At 40.0% G+C, this 18,173-nt stretch overlaps 1 protein-coding gene across 1 annotated transcript; it reads left to right on the plus strand.

Annotated features, from left to right (window-relative positions):
- The first annotated feature begins 2,806 nt into the window (after window positions 1–2,806).
- Window positions 2,807–11,021, plus strand: LOC119738431. Its single transcript, XM_038213327.1, has 4 exons — window positions 2,807–2,874; window positions 8,223–8,303; window positions 9,135–9,277; window positions 9,565–11,021. The coding sequence occupies exons 2-4, from the start codon at window positions 8,264–8,266 to the stop codon at window positions 9,784–9,786; spliced, it is 405 nt and encodes a 134-aa protein (XP_038069255.1). The 5' UTR covers window positions 2,807–2,874; window positions 8,223–8,263; the 3' UTR covers window positions 9,787–11,021.
- The last annotated feature ends 7,152 nt before the right edge of the window (window positions 11,022–18,173 follow it).

Consider the following 18,173-nt stretch of genomic DNA (forward strand, 5'->3'; position numbering starts at 1 on the left):
CTTGACCTTTACTTCCGGGTATCCCGGAAGTCAAAGTTTAATGAATTTAAAATACAGACAAAAGCTTCAAAATCAAAACGAGCCTACTTTCTTCCACACGATTCACGGAATGATGATAAAACCTGGTAGAACTTGAACCCTGGTCCGAAAATGTGACAGAAATGGTTACGTCATCATTACGTCATCAGGTGTCAAATAACAAGAGATTGGAGGTCAAAATTTGAATAATTACTTTGAACCATAACTTGTTGAGTGAATGGAGTATCCCTACCGTGCTCTTTGATTGTGATCAGTTAGCAGAGTTGTAACCAAGTCATTTTTTCCAAGTCAAGTCAAGCCTCAAGTCAAAGTTCAGCAAGTCAAGACAAGTCTCGAGTCATTTTTTTTCACAAGTTAAGTCAAGTCCCAAGACAATTGTTTTTCAAGTCAAGTCCAGTCTCGAGTCTTTTTGAAATATTAGATGCACATACTATGTACAGGAACCAGTTTATGTGTACGACGACGGAGCCGGAGTAGAGATGGGAATGGGGTTTATCAAAACGTGCATCATGTAAGCAGATTTAAAAAAGAAAAAAATCACACTTTTCAAACATCCTTTCTCAAACACCTTATTCGTATCTAAAGAGTCTAGAAACACATTTTGATATAATATTTTCAAACTCAGGCCTATTCCATCATGTTAAATGTTTGAAGTATGTCTGACAAAATGCCCTTCCGAACATTTTCGTTTAATGCATGATGTGAATTATTTTTGCTTCATCGCGGATTGGGGTAGCAGCCGTTTTCCAGTCGTTTAAACCCTAGTTGCATTTAGCACGCTTATGGTAAACCACTATTTGTACGTGTAGCCTATAGTCTCTATGGAATGACCGCTCAATAACAACGGATGGTACTCCAGACTACGCACGGCACAAACTTCACCTCGCTTGCGCGAGGCAGGTCGAGTATGATACGTTGTCCCTAACACACGCATAGTGCTAGTCATGTACATGACGTGTGGCAGGATGGGAGGGGGGGGGGGGGGGGTAAAGGGGTATTTACCCCCCAATAATTTGTAAAGAGTGCCTTTTTGTTTTACGAAGTGCCCTTTTTTTCCGAAAAAGTGCCATTTTCCAAAAAGAAGTGGTGCCCTTTTTTTGTGGCAGCTGCCGTTTTGGGTGACTTTTTCAGAATTGCGCACATGTACCGCACTGTAAAGCACGATATATAAAACCTGTCTACATTTCACAACGGATGTGCAAGTGCCCTTTTCAAAAAAATTCCCCCCTCCCCTATAAAAACGACCGTGCTACTCCCCTGGATATAATGAATTATGGCAGTGTTCAGTGAGGAATGCCTTACACATAAATGGCATGATGACGTCATCACCCGAAAGGACGTCCTCTAGCGGCACATCAAATAAAATTGAACTTGCTTAAATCTCAGTAGAATTCACTCGTTAAACTATTTATTGTATCATTTGCTCCTACTTATTCTTTGGACAACCGCAAGTGATTTTGCAACGTTTCAGAATCATGACGTCATCATACCGGAAGCTATTCTCGGGAGAATTTGAAAAGGATCAGTTTTCTATTTGCTTTAAAATTTAAATCCGCCATTTGATCCGTGTCCAATGACTTTGTTCGTACCACAAAATAATGATAAAAACCAGTACAATGTTGACCTTGGGCCTCAAAATGTTTGCACATTTTAACTGCTGACGTCATCAAACTAGAAAAAATGTGGACAGTACGTGTACATAAAATGTACTGAAATTTATCGTACCCTAAAAAAATGATGTTTTTTTAAATTTAATACGAATGGTTTTACGGGAAAGGTTAAATTTTATGATACTTTCTTCTATTCCGACATAACAAAAACATTCACAACTAGGCAGTGTTCAATGAAATTGTTTTCGGCCCGATCACCCAGCGTTTGTAACTCAACAAAGGCTAATCTTCAGTTAATTTTGATTTTATTTGTAATGGATGTTTTTCTACGACAAAAATCCGATATTTATATTTTAAGGACAGCTCCTTATAAATATCAGTGACATTTCAAACAACTCCCCCCTTAACAGTGTTGGGCTATTGTCAGTCGACAAAATCGACGGTGTCCAATAAAGTAGCAGGACACAAGGTGAAGTATCTAAGCCGAAGGTTTATAACAAGCCTATGCAAAAGTCATGATGATTAAACCCTAAACAAAACTTTACTTTGATAACATGGGCTAGAATACCAACGTTATATGCAACAATATTCGAGGATGTCAAACCCACTGCGCAGCACGTCATCGTTATGACGTCACTTATGTTTTCCAGGCTGCGATGCAGACATTCCAGACCGTTCTGCAACCTTTGCAACTGCTTCCGTAAGTCACCGATATATGCCACTACTTACAATAAGCCAATTGAGTTTGTGCAAAGTTGTATTCTACCGATTATCTGCGACTACCTTCCGACATGTCACGCCCGTTGTCTGTTATCATTTACGATCTATATACCAACGTTTTATGCAACGATATTCGAGGATGTCAAACCCACTGCGCAGCACGTCATCGCTATGACGTCACTTAAGTTTTCCAGGTCGCGATGCGGATATTCAAGACTTCAGCAACCTTTGCTACTGCTTCCGTAAGTCGCCGATAATGCCACTGCCTACAGTACACCAATTGAGCTTGTACAAGGTTTGACTCTAGTACCGCTTGTCTGCGACTACATTCCGACATGTCACGCCCGTTGTCTGTAATCATTTACGATCTATCGTAACCGTGCACCAATCAAATACCGGCATCTGGCGGCACTGGGCGCGGCAGAGCACTCGCTTCATTTCCACCGACGCTGGCAGAGCGGACAAGTGGTGCCTTGGATCTTGGACTGGTCAGAATACCGTACAGGTGAGCTATCGTCCAGATTTATATCACTGATTTTAACAAGTTTGTCACACTAAAAAACGAAGGTGGAACCTACGACTTACGGAATACAAATACCGTTCCGGTGCTCTTCCAACTGAGCTATCTTTCTTTAGTGTCCAAGTTCAACGGCGCTAGTCAGAAGCCATACCCCACAAGCCATGTAGCCCTATAGTCACGATGCTGGAAACACTAGCAAACCTGCAAACCTGGGAAATGGCAGACAGTGATCACTAAAAGATGGGATAGGCTTATGGCTTTTTGTTTCAACAAATTCAAATCAGCATGGGCCACAGAGGGAAACTGATTAGGCACCTAACAAACTTGTTACGTTACCGAGATTGAAACGGTGTGTAACATACAATGGCAGGGGTTTGACTCGTCATCCCGACAGCATATTATCAGGATGACGAACTATTTGGTAAGGGTGATGAGTTCAATCCTACCATTTCAAACACTCTTCAACTTTATCAGCCTGCATGATAGCCCTACAAACAGGGTTGGTTCTCATTTATCGGTAGTATTACTGCCCCCATTTCAGCCCTGCTTCTATCGCCACTGTTTACGCTATTGGCCTATACTAAATGGTAAATTCGAAATGACGTTGTTTAAACGTCATTATAACATGTATAATTTTTTACTCTGTTATTCATCTAGGTCATCTGTTATTATTTAGGTCTGGTGCCCTACTCTCTAAATTCCAAAGAGTTAAATTAGGGACTAGACGTTTTAGAGTGAAAATCACTCTCATTTTCGATTGGAATAGTCTGAAAAAGAACCACTTCAGTCGAAGCTCGAGCAGGCGCGGTTCTAGGGGGGGGGGGGCTGGGGGGGGGGGCTTTAGCCCCCCAAACATTTTGTCTAGCCCCCAAAATAAATTCCGTAAAAAAAATTGCATTAGCAAAAAGAAGGATTGTGATGTACATGCGAACGGTCTCCCCCTAAAGAAGAAATAGCCGTGACAAGGGTGCATTAGTTAATAAAGTGTGAATGATTTTAGGATTTTATTGGCGCTCCCCATTGAAAATATGGCAGGGCCTTACAGCCGAAGGCAAGGATTATGATTGATAGATGAAATGAGTTAAACTTGACAAACATGTACAATGCCAGTTCTGTTTCTGTATTTAGTCTCATTGCTGTATGCTATATTTAGATAGCTTCCACGATTTGTGTTTTGACCATAGATATATGACTAGATCGGCAGCGCCACCATTCATTGTGCGATGAATGGGCACCATTTTTATAGTCTCTTGTGGACGCGCGAAAAAATTAACATAAAGTCATAAAGCTTAATGTACCTGACGTGCAGCACGTGGCCTAGCTCAAAGCGCGCGTAGTCTGGTTCCCAGACCTGACATTTATTCCCGACGCTCAAGTCTAACTTGTAGGTCAGGCAGCCTCCGTGGCTAAAAATAAACATGACGACATTGACGGCCCTTTTTAAAAACTCGGCTTCGTTTCCGAATTCGCTTTATCACTTATAGCTTTTAATGTTCCGATCAAATTTTTAAAATAAATCACTTGTTTCGTAATATAATACAGTTTGATATTTCTGTAAGAAAATATTGACTAATGTTGATCTGGAATCTTCGAAGTTAGGCACCCAAATAGCACTGTTAGCAGGCGGAGCCGAATGAAGACCACGCCGAGGTTTGGAAAATGCCCCTCACGGTCTTCAAACTCAAAACAGTACATGACGCAGAAAAAGGTTTGCCCCTCGCATACGATCCGAGTACGAAATCGTCGTTATATTTCAAATTTTTCTAATTGAAAGCAAGGAATATTAATAATCAACTCGTTTTTTAAAAAAATTTATAAGCAATTAGCATTTATTAATACTCGGAAATACTCGGGTGCTATCCGATTGTCGACGAAATAAATTCGGCAAACTACGGAAATATTCGGAAATATTCGGAAAAAGGAGAAATTCCTCCCGTTTTAGTCACGTGACGTTAATTGTAATACAATGTATTACTGGAGGCTACTGGACCTAAGATTCATCAGAAATAGTCAGAATCTTTTGGTCTGGGAACCACACTAAAAGCGCGCGAAGCTCATGGCGAAGCTATAGGAAAGGCGCACTGAGACTGTACGCGCTGCGCACACAATGTTGGCGTGCCGCTTTCCGTTTTGGTTACGATAAATGTCAATTTTGATAGCGTCACCGTTTTGACAAAGTGACGATTATATAACTGACATACAGATCCTAGTCACTTGAATGGTGGAACTCACATCACGTGACATTCGTTATTGCTCCCATTCACGCGGCGGCTCAAAAAGTACTATCCGCCCATGGGGAATGGAAAATACTTTTCAACAGTTAGGATCATGACGCGGTATTTGTGTGCAAATGCATGCTGGTGAGCGCGTTCAGCGTTGCGGGTAGCGCGTATTGTTCCAAAGAGCCAGCGCTACAGCGTTGGGTTCAAACATTTTCGTAAAGGGGTGGTTTGGAAGAGATAAATACATTTTCCTCCAGTTTTGTATTGAAAAAAAAAATTCAAATATAATATCAAATGACAAGGATCTATATGTCAGTTATATAAAACAAATATTGAGTGGCTTTAAATTGTGAAATGGGAGGACTATTATCGCTCGGTAAAATCTTGACTTTTCCAGTTCACTCGGCTTCGCCTCGTGAAATGGAAAAGTCCAGATTTTATCTTGCGATAATATTCCTCCCATTCCACGCTGAGCCACTCAATATTTGTATATGTGCACACAGCTATAGCTGCAAACCAAGTCTCGAGAAAATCACGTTTGAAGTTGGTCGATTTTTCAAATCGCATTTTCGCGTACTTTTCTCCACCAAAATTTAAAAAATATATAACTAATGCGATAGCCCAGTAGTTAAATAGCCAAAACAAAATCTCTGTTTTCATAAAATTATGTTTAGGCTAATTAGGAGACATTAATTACTACAGATATTTGACACTTCGTCAAAACGAAAAATAATCGTTTACTTTGTTTTGTATGAATAGAAAGGAGTAAATGCTTCAGATTTCAAATATGCACTTGTCATTTAAAGGCTGGGTTGGGGCAACCTTGAAATTATAAAGCAAGTAATTCTGCGCAAAAAAACTACTGCATTAATTAGTGTTAATCGCGAAAAAAATTATATTAAAAAAGTTCACACAAAGTATAAATTTTACCATGTTCGTATGAATAAAACATGGCATCTGCTTTTACTTCCAATTTTTAAGCATTTACTCGCATCTGTACGAATAAAAATTAGCAAACGCTTTTGCTGAAAACCATTTGCTAAAATCTAAAAATAATTACTGTTTACCGTTTAGACTTTGCTATACACTATGAGCGTTTAGTTTGTTTCATATGAATAAGAATTAGTAAATGCTTCAGATTTCAAATATTTACTTGTCATATTTCGAACCTTGAAATTATAAAGCAAGTAATTCTGCGCAAAAACACTACATGTATTAATGTTAATCGCGAAAAAGCATTTGCTTTTACTACAAATTCTAAGCATTTACTCGCATCTGTATGAATAAAAAAATTAGGCAAACGCTTTTACTGAAAACCATTTCCTCTTGAGTAATTGGCCTGCACAATGTAAAGGTTTACAGGTTTATAAGTTGGCAAAAATAAATTTTACTCACTCTGTACTGAACATGATAACTGTACGTACGCACCTGCCTTGCAGCATGTATCGCAAACACGTGAGAGTTTACACAAACAAACTTCATTTTCTTTCATAATATGCGAGAATAACATCTAAAGATACTCACTGTGCATTCTTGGGGAATTAGTGTTCTATCCCACAGTAAACATGGCAGTCACGGCGAAGCCATTCTGACGCACAAAATAACTCACAACTATTGACAGGAATATATTGGTGTGCTCAGTCGAAGGACGTCTTCCAAAAAGACCGAGAAAATATACAACTTCCAGGTGCTGCCGAGTCACTCGTCGGAATATATATACGCGAGAACAAATACCTCTATTTAACGTTCATCCAGACAATGAAAATTCAAGTCATAAGCTTGCAATTACACAAGATTTAATATTAATACAATATCAAGATGGACAAGTATAAAATTATATAATAATCCCGCATTAATTGCAATGGATTGACCTAAGAACTAACTTCTCGTGTTGACGAAGACAACTGTTAACCGTCCTCGTGCGGGAAGCACAAAGGTCATCAAAAATGCACTGTTTTACATAGGAATATGTAAATCACCCCGATTTATTGAAAAATGGGTACGTCACTTCTACATAATTATGCATACAGTTAGGAAAGGACAAATGAGGTCGCCCTTGCCCCGGCACGGTTCCTTACACCCAATAAAAAAAGTGATGTTTCCCAAAGTGGAAAAGTGTCCCGCTTGTAAACAGACCCCCCCCCCCCCCCCCCCCACATTCTGGAATTTGTATTCCTGTGGAGACATTTCTTTGTTCTCGTGTAGTAAAGTTTTCGTGTTTGAAATTAAAGTTTCAAAATGCTCTTATTTTAACCAGAATTAATTTCCTGGGCTGAAATTTGGACTACATATCCCTTTTCTAAAACTCTTCCATTTGCGACGGATCAACCTACCTTGGAAATTCCTAGTTTTTGAGTAAAATCCATATATCTTTTTCGTGAAATTCTTGTGGAGACGTATTCATCTATAGAAATGTTCTTGCGGAGACGTATACAATCTTTTGTTTCCTATTGTGTGCATGTCTCCTTAAGGTAGTAAATTCCAACACCCCCCCCCCCCCCACACACACAACATGGCTAAATAGCGCCCTCACTTCAGGAATTGGAAGCCCCAAGTCCGGGCCAGAGCTGAATTGCCATATCTCGTCAATTTCCCAATCATGTATGGCCCTCAGAACTACCTAATACTAAGAAGAGTTTGAGTGTATAACTCATTTATTCATGAGCTGGGCGGACGATTATTTGGTCTATATACTGGTGTGCACCCATTAGTTTCAGAGAAAGTCCCAAATTAGAGTAAACAAGTGAAATCTTTATGCTTATAGTAGTCCCGGCCCCAAATTCCTCATCAATCCAACTAATATCTGTCATCATTGTTTGGTATTTTGAAATAACGCCACCCATCCAAATTTAGACAAAGGATCTAGACCTGTCCTTTCCCCTGAACACCATCTTTTGTACACGGTACAGGTGCTTTTTAATCTAGTCGATCTGGTACCAGTAGCGGGTCGACAGATGGGGGTTGCCACCCTCTCCCCCCCCCCCCCCCCCGCCCCTCATTCAGCCGCTGACTATATTATGACATCGTTGATTTTAAAAGTTTACGGGGCATTCCCCAGGATCCCCTTGTATTAATAAAATTGTATCTAATTACCTGGTTTTGATCATGCAGGGTTCATTGCCGTGTGACAACAGTATAGCTACAATTACACCATGAAGCTGCTACAACTCACTCTTATGCTTGGCTTGATTGGTAGGCTTTCAGCATCTGCTCTTTTTCTCCCCTGTCTTTTTGAAACCGAAACGGGCGTATAAACAATCAAACTGACGTAGTCCTATAGTCCTTTTGATATCTTGGAAAATAGTCAATATCCCCTTCCACAGGAAAACAGATCCCAATCACGGTGGCTTGCCCCCCCCCCCCCCCAGCACTGCCCCCTCCCCCCCCCCCCCCCCTTTTATAGCTTGCACTTATCAACTCAAATCAGGTGAATACAGCCTGTTTCTCCAAAAGTCTGCTGTTTCATTAGAGACACACTCTTGGAAAAATGGTCCGGTTAACATTGTTAACTTATTTCTTATGATGGGACTGCGGTTTGGCCGAAGTCAATTGAGCGTGATCAGCTGACTGATAAGGTTTACGTACAAAACCCCGAGCCAACGAGGTTTTTGTATAGAAAGCTGCCGGACCACATTTTGCGAGAGTGTGTCCGTAATGTCCCTAGCTACCCTCACTGAAAAACTTGTTTTCATAAGGGGGGGGGGGGTAATGAGACAAGAGCACTGTAATAAGGCCACTTTAGGGCTATACAGACAATGGAGGAATAAGAACACAATGAAGCAGCTTAATTTCAATTTATCAATGTTGTTTTAAAGGCTTTAGCAAACATGTAAAGTACCGTTCCTGTCTGTTTTGGGGTACGGCATATACCCCAAAATGGTGTCGTAACGCTTCCGTAGTACGTCACCCCTTACCACATTATTGATTTGTGTTTTATGAGCTTGAGTCAATGAGTCCGTAAAACAATCATAATATAGTTGTCGATTTTGTATTACCATTATTTTTGCATTTGACGTTATGCAGGAAGTATCGTGGGTCTCCAGTGTTACCTCTGTGATGACGGATTAATTGGCACTTCCCCTGGCTGTCTGGATCCGTTCAATACATCCACCACTGATCCAACCGTTACAAAACAGACTTGCCCAGGTGGAGCTTACTCTTGCAGTGTAAGTTTTCAAATACCGTATTTCAGTAGCGTATTGGGGTGGGTGGGTGGAGCAGTAGCGTAATAGGGTTAAACTTCCGAGGCCTGAGGGGGCACTTAAGCCATATAAACAGTACAATCAACTTGTTCAATTCAAGATTTTAAAGGGGGCGGGGGAAGGTAGGGCTTCCCGATGGGTACGAACATCCCCTGGCCGCGGTTTGTGCATGGCCCTTGTGGGCTACTTCCGCACGTACGAAGTAATAGTGAGACATACATGTTTTGTTGTTTTGTTTTGCTTATAAATAGAAAACATACTTAGGTTCAACTGATTTGACCTTCACGGTGAGAGGCTGTCTCCCAACTGCTGGTTGTGCGAGCGCGGGTGGGTGCGCTTCGGCTCAGTATCAAGGCAACGAGGCCACTATCTGTTGCTGCACTGGTGAATTCTGCAACGGAGCTGAGTCGGTGTCGGTCAATCTCCTCACTACTGCGGCTGTAGGCTTGACTGCCCTTGTATTTACTCTGTAAAGTGAGTGAATCCATCAGGATGGCTTTGTGCTTGTTATTAGGGCGCATCCCATAGCATCCGTATATCTAGTCCTGATCTAGTCTTTGATTTTCTTAGCTTTTGTTGCATGCACAGTGCATTCTTCATGTAGAAAGCGCTGGGTGTGTTTTTTTTTTTCAAAATGATTGAGCTTGAGTTGATGTAGTAGAATGGAGCAGTGCGGTATTAACAGTGCAGAAAGAATTAAGAACTAAGATCGCTTATCATTTTGAACGATACATATTTTCTTTCAAACGGTTAGATTTTTTTTAAATCCATCAGTTGAATAGTTCTGTATTCCAAAATGCTCATGTGCACATAACGATTTGGCCTAATTATCAAGTCAAATAAAATAATTGGCCTAAATGGACCCAACTTAAAGATTCGACCTAACAATTTGGTCTCGGGAGTAGTTGTGTAGGCCTACACAAGTCTTATTATGCGGAACTCGATGTTTCTACAATCCACAATGTTTACATGCAATAAAAAAGCACATAGAAATGTTCGCAAATTGTTCGCACATGGATGAAACATTAAACAAAATACCGCAAAACATTGTTAAACCCTTATAGTTCAAAAATTCCAGTGAAATTGATTGGTAATAAGGAGTTTTCTTCAGTTCCTTGAGACGATATGCATGCTTAAGGCGAACATTTTTTTACTATCACGAATAGACATTTTGCATCTGATGCCACATTTGAGGGCTGGACTTTATTTCTCATTGTTTGTCAATGATGTCACTGTGCTGGCCAGATATTTATGTGCGCACGCGCAGTTGGAGTACCAAAAAGGCTTTCATTCAGTTTCAATCTTTTGATAAAGACAACACAAATCATCGCCAGATTATATACTCAGAGATTACGGGGGTTTTGTATTAAATGTTTTTTACGTGATGTATTACTTAGTTCATTAAGTCAAGATGGAGGTTATTCTATGAAGTCTTGAATGCTTGTAAAATAGCGCATACAGAGCGATTTGATATTCACAATGTATTTACAGCAATAATACAACATCCGAGAGCTTTCATGAGTTCTTTTAAAACAGTGGATATTTTTGGAAGAAAATAGTACAATAACCTGATAATAACGATTGATCAAAAGAAAAGACCACAAGACGGTACACTTTGTCCTGCTCGAGATGTAGGTCTGAAATAGTTATTAATTGACATTCACTTTATAGGAAAGCTAAACTCTCATGGTGGCTGCAGGCAGCTGGGGGGGGGGGGGGGCAGACTAAAACATCGAGTTCGTCTCTAAATTGGCCTCAAGATAATATTTTTGATCCCTGACGAACATCCACTCCTACAACTTGAAAAAAAAAACAGTTTAGAATATGTCCATTTGGTTTTGGAATAAAGGCCTCTAAACGATTCGGCATCTAGAGATGTAGCTGAGACTGAAAACAAAGAAGAAAGAAACGTTATATCCGCACGGTTCTGCGCAAACGCAGGGCTGATTCAACCTTATTGTCACGTGACTACTTGGCAGGATCGTCCGGCGTGCGTGTTTATGGTGTAAATCGAGGATACACACGTGCAACATCATCGATGAATTGAGGACACTTTCCTCAGGACAGGAACCAAATCGAGGACGACCTCGATTGGAAAACGTGTGCAAAAACCAATGAGTATAAACAAAGGAAAAGGGAAGAGGAACAGCAGAAAATCTTCGATTTACACCATAAACAAGCCTGGGTGGGTGGGTGTGTGTGTTTTTGTGTGTCATAGTTTCCGCATTGCAAACTTAAAATTGGGAGAGTAAAACTTTTGTTTGTGGGTCAGCATAATTTAGAACGTCGGTGGTATTCATATTACATTCCTATAATAAACACTACCATCTTTTCTGAGGATATCTCACTTAGGGAATATTTCTTCCATGTAAACCACTCACAGTTTCTATGCCTGGATGGGTCAGTAGAAAGTTCCAATGAGTAAATGCTCTCAAGCTGTGTGAGATTCTATACATAATGAATAAAATGATGATCTTTTGAAATAAATAAAAAAAGTTCTCCGTGCTTCTTCCTTTATTGACATGTGATTTGCACTGCTGATGGACACTGGTGCATAAATAAAAGATTATTTGATGTCTCTCACAATTGTGAATTCCAAATGGTGCGCTGGGAAATGTGATTGTCAAGACAAAAAAATGTTCTTGTCTCAGGTTATTAAAAAGCCCAAATTTACTGCATGGACATAACACATCAAACAGTGCAGTTGTAACTTCGTCTTGAGATCGCAAAAATTACTGTTTCATATTGCAAAGGGTCAGGGAATCAGACAATATTATTCACTGGTGGCGGTGGTCTATTGTCTTGTTCCCTGACTTTACGATCCCCTAACGTCTATTTCTATATCAGAGGTCAGGTACCTAGCTATCATGTGATCACAAAATGAGATTTAAAATTGTTGTTGAAACGTTTACTCATGCAGTGTAAAACCTTGCTTTCGTCCGAATGAAACTTGAAGCACAACGCTTTATTACATACACTGAGCATTAGGCCAAAAAAAAAGTCTCCGGTTTCTGGTATGGAGCTTGTCCAGAAAGTGGTGCGGCGACGCGGCTTTTTTTTTTTACCTGACTTTTTTGCTTCAAATGTCGACTGATGACTGCAAATGGTGCCCGACTAAACTTAGTGCAAATATATGGGAGTCCAGAGAGGCCACATAAAGCTTATTCTCGATCATAACCCCATCTAAAAACACGTTAAAATTGTGCAGCAGCAGGATTCCAGTCCAACCAGTGAGTTTGGCGGTTTTGAGACATCATCTTTCATTGAAAAAAAAAAACTTTTTCATTTTGCCGACGCGCATGGCTACGGCGACGCGCGCGCATACCAGAAACCGGAGACTTTTTTTTTTTGGCCTCACGCCTGATACTGGAATTAACCAATGCAAGGTTAATTAGGGTGAACGAACTTTAAATTTCTGGGACTGAGGAACACTACCATTTCATCCAGAAACAGTACCGCGAACATATCCGAGTGTTTATAAAAAATACACCCGGTCTCTGACAAGCGCAATGGGCTCCGTGCGCGAACGAGAGGGCGTTTTTTATAACCACTTTCCACCTCTAATGGGGACCACATTCAGTGGACTACGTCAGATGGGAACTTTGCTGCCGCGCGTGCGCTGAGAAAGCGTCCTCTTTCCCATGCGACATCCACAAAGACATGTCCGGTATACCCAGCACGATATGTGACAGAGCGGTACCCATACCCTAAACCCACATATCTCAAAAGAATTCCTGAGATTCTTTGAGATTTCTGAGGAAATGAAAAAATTAAGAAATTTTAAGGACATCCAAAACCTAAAGGAATTTCAAAGAAATATTATAAGAGAAAAAAAGTGTAGGACATCAGGAAATTCCAAAAAAAAAAACAATTTAAGGAAAGTTTAGAAAATCTCAGTTCTTTTTACAATGAACTTGTAAGGCTCCTAGCAATTCATTTCTAGCGATGTGTCAATCTTGTTGGTGCAGTTTGATGCCCAAATAATTCATTTTATGTTAAAAAGACCGCCCTTTCGCGACGCGTGACGACCTACATCGCACACTAGTCACGTGGCTTAGATCAAATTTTTGACAAGGGCAGGGGGGACACTAGCCCCCTCCCCCCCCCCCAGATTTACCTGAGTGCCCCGCTTGCAGACATTATGATGTGCCCCCCTCGAGCATAAGTGTGCCTCTCGAGGTGAACACAAAAGAAGCCTTAACAAGTTAACACTTCGAGAAATTTTGAAGAACGAGGAATATGACAGAACCAAGCCCCCAAACCCTTACAATGCACCCTGAAAAATTGCCACATAACATAATGCGTATAGTTGCATAATTGCCGGTTTAGAAGAGCGGCCCCTATTTTTGAAGATTCTACCAGCCCTCCCCCCCCCCCCCAACCACCACCACTATTTGATTTTACGGAGGCCAAGTGTCTGGTGAAACACGTGCCGACATTTAAGCCGGATGTGTCCCCCCCCCAAAAAAAAGATAAATTATTAAAATAAAATTAGCAAGTGGCCCTTTTCGGTGATCCCCCCCCCCCCATTTTGAAAACAGTTCCGTCGCCGCTGCAAGATCGTGATCGAAAGCACGAAACTTAACAGATAGATTCTTATAGCGCGCCCTTGAGACGATATTTAGAAGGGGTGACACCAAACATTATTTTGGGAAGGGTGCCTTATTTGCATAAATCGTTTTTACCAACAAAAAAAAAACAACCACGCAAATTCTTTTCAATTGTGTTGTATTTTGCAAAAGTGACCTCGAGCTTCCAACAGAAACTCAGTTTTCTTTTAAATCTGTATTTACGTTTGTGATTTTAGGAATTACGTCCAACTGTGCAAGACCCTTATAGCGCGTCGTTTAACCTACCGAGCATTTTCATTGCGTGACAAAAATGAGGAACGTACCACCAACAATTGTTTTATGGTAGAAAATATGATAGTACTCAAAATTAAAAAACAAAAATCCATCACATTTTGCTCTATACTCACTCATCCGCAATGACTGCATTGGTTCGTCGCGCTGAGCTCCAGTGCCAACGTCGAACTGCTCGGCTCCAAGCATTCTCTACCTGGTGGAAAAGGTAAGAATTGATTTTCAAAAAAGTCCATCTCATTTTGCTAAAACAACATTGTTTCATCTTTCCCTGCCTCCAGTGTTTTGTACATTGAATGTTTAATCGGTCATAAAGTGTTGCATTACGCAGGGATGGGAGAGATGAGCCTTAGGGTAAGCATCTGTTGAAAGAAATTAGGGATGTGCAGTTGATATCCCCTCTTTTTCTGTAATGGAATGGTCTGTTTAACGAGCTGGTCATATTACTGGGATAAAAGGCGTGTCAGAAAATTCTATTTGATCATTTTGGCTGTTTCTTTTCAAGCCCTGTGTCCAATATTGTCACAGTTGTCTCTCACACAACTTTATCGTCAAATTCCAACAAGCATCAAAGCGAGCAAAACAAAACTGTAAGTTATTTATCATTAGTTGTCATTTTTTTATCCTAGGAATATTTTATTATTTGTTTATGCTGTTAATTTTTAAAACAATTAAATTGAATAAAACAAATCGAGATTAACCACGAATAATTCTTATGTATGGAACGGTTTTCATTAAGAAACTGCTACATGCCTAAAAATGTCCATTATTGGTATGTTTCGGGGGGGGGGAACCGATTAAAATGAAGACGTAAAACGTCAAGTATTGCTGTTAATTGAGCAGTTAATTAAAAGCTCCATTCCTGAGCCCATGCAATGATTTTTTTTTTATATTATCCTTGAAATTGCACCTTTGTGTCCCATTCAACCTGATTTTCAAAACGTAAAACGTCAAGTATTGCTGTTAATTGAGCAGTTAATTAAAAGCTCCATTCCTGAGCCCATGCAATGATTTTTTTTTATATATTATCCTTGAAATTGCACCTTTGTGTCCCATTCAACCTGATTTTCAACTTTTGTTTCGCCATTTTAAAGAGTATTTTGGTGCCTTTTCGGTTTTCATGTTCATGTGAATTTCAACATTCATGAGTAAAACTGTGATGTCATTCCGGGCAGAAATCTCATTGATACATCAATTTCAGCACCAAAAAAACCTAAACCGAACAGTGTCTTCCTAAAAATGACATCAATGCAACAGCGCTCTCAGTTGTCCTGAAAAGCATGGAACATTTAAGTGTTTAAAGAAGTGCACTTTTCAATAAAATTAACCAAAAAAGGGGTGTCAAATAGTTTTCAATCCCATTCATTTAAGAGGAGTAGAAAGTTGCACAAAACGTGTTCCTAAGAAAAATTAATCGCATAGACTCGGAACCCGCTAGAAATTGACAATTGAATGAAAATTATATCCAAATTTTCCTGCATTTAAAAGTCTGTTCTCTGACTGTGTATGAAACAGTTTTCATTTAAAAAATGCCACATATAATATTAAATTGTCCATAAGTGGTAAGTTTTAGGGGGGGGGGGAAACAACGGTCAAATGAAGGCGTTAAACGTCAAGTACCGCAGTTGATTGAATAGTTAATTGGAATCTCTGTCGTACCCGCAGAAATCATTGACAATATTGAATAACGATTTCAGCCCATTTTCCCTGCAGTAACAGGATTGTGTGACGGCATTAGTGTCGCTTTGCATTGTATTGTTCCTGTTTGATCCCGCAGTTATTTTCAAAAATGAAGAACCTTCTGTGTTTCCTTGTTGTGTCCGTCCTCGTCAGCGGTTGCGAGAGGGAAGAAGGTATGTATTCGCCAGGCGTCAGCCCATTCGTGAAAAGGTTTTTCGATTAATTTTGATTTTCTTAATCAAGGGATGACTTATCTCTTAATGTTTATAATGCAATGCGTTGCTGTACATGCACATCAAATTGCTCGTTTTTATCTGATCAGGGCTGAGTTTTGGGGAGGTTTATGCTAGCTTTTACATTTAGATTAGTGTTCACGTTTGTTCAAGTTTTTTTTACTGTTCAAGTTTCTTGGAAGTTTGGGTTGATCTTTTTGTATCCAAGCATGAAAATGACGAATTGTTTTGAAGGTTCTGATTTCCAACTTTTTGGAGGTGTTGGACTGAATGGCAATTGGAACTCCACCAAGAATTTCTATCCCAATACCTTCTTAAACTAGAAGGAAACTAGAATTTTAAATACTTTCAAGAGACTATATTGAATTGATAACGAGTCAGTGATAAAATCAATGTCTACAACAGACACAAAACTGGGAGAACTGCTGCGTGAACTGAAGGACTTTCTGGACTCGGAGGTCAAGGAGTTTTACAACGACTTGACAGAAGGTAAGATTACCCCTCAACTTACAACATCTTCTCCATTCCTCCCCATGAACAATGGGCTTCATTCTCTTTAAAAAAAAAAAGGTACAAATATTACAGTTGACTAATTTGTATTATATAACACCCAAGTTAATCCTTGTCATTTGATTGGAGGATTGTAGGTCTCGCGGCATTCATTAATCGAACCATTGCACGGCCTACGTCATGCATAACCGTGCTTGTTTGGTTCCATTCACCGTGCATTTTCGTCTTATCCCTTTTGATCTATAATAGCACGCCGCGCGCACGCTAAGACGCGCATTCCAGTTGGCCCGGCGCTATACGATCTTTGCGCTATTTAGACACTAGCGTTATAGCAGTACAAAACTTGCCTTTGAAGTTGATGCAGTTGCCTTGATGATTTTTGTGCATTGTTTTGAAGAACTTACAATGTTAAGTTTCATTATTGTCAATGATTTGACTTTGAAACCTTTGTTAATACCTTGAACAAGGTGGAAAAAAAGTAGTGGACAATTTGGTGAGTTTTTGTTCTTAAAGTTTTATCCTCCAATCGAAAGACAAAGATCTACTTGGATGTTATATAAAACAAATAATGAATTCGTTGAAAGATTGAATGTTCCATTCTAACATTCAATCTTCAACTCATGAAAATAGTCTCACCATTGCACTCATAGTATAATAGTCAGGTGTCTTAGACCCAGTTGACAAGATCGTGACCGACTGGTCCAGATAGATTCTTATATAGCCCTAGAGAAGATATTTAGAAGGGGTGACACCTGAAATTCTTCTGGGAAGCCGGGTGCCTTATTTGCATAAATCGTTAATACCTAGCGTGTAATATTCATTTGTTTGTGCCCATAATTATTTGGGAATTTGTTTTTTGAAAAGTATATTGTGGTGATTCCTTACTCAGTCATAACATGTACATCATCAGCAACTAAATCGAGGACACATAGTAACGATCCATGTCTACCATTAATGACCTAAAGTTGCGTGCATTTCCCTTAATGTGCCTGTTAGTAACTTTGTGAATTTGAAGCTCATCACTGTACGTGGCACGGCTACTTGAAATCTGAGGGACTAATGCGCGCAACTTTAGGGTATAATGGTACTGGTAGCCGTCAGTTTGGGTCTTTATTATGTCCTTGTATAGTGAACGTTGTTTAAGTAAAGAAAGTATCATCCCCAAAATATACTTTTCAATTTTTATTTTTTTAATTATGTGATATACCCAATGGGAATACATGGCAGGTATTATAACGATTTATGCAAATCAGGCACCCTTCCCCAAAGAATAATAGTATACCAGGTGTCACCCCACAAGAAAATATTTCTGCCAAATTTGGACCGGTCGGTGACGATTCCGACCATATACTAGACTGTTTCCTGCCCCCCCCCCCCCCCCACCCCCCCCCCCCCAAAAAAAATTGAAGCCCAAAGGAGTCCAAAGGACAATGGGGACACGGGGAACCGGACAAACCACATGCCACCTGCAGCTGACTATATACTATCTGTCACCTGACTGTCAGATGTGCGTGTGTCACGTGATCGTACTAACAGCTCACATGATGTAGTTGCTTACGATCACATGTACACAGT

Source organism: Patiria miniata, unplaced genomic scaffold, assembly GCF_015706575.1.
Source record: "Patiria miniata isolate m_02_andy unplaced genomic scaffold, ASM1570657v1 HiC_scaffold_3, whole genome shotgun sequence".
Lineage (NCBI taxonomy): Eukaryota > Metazoa > Echinodermata > Asteroidea > Valvatida > Asterinidae > Patiria > Patiria miniata.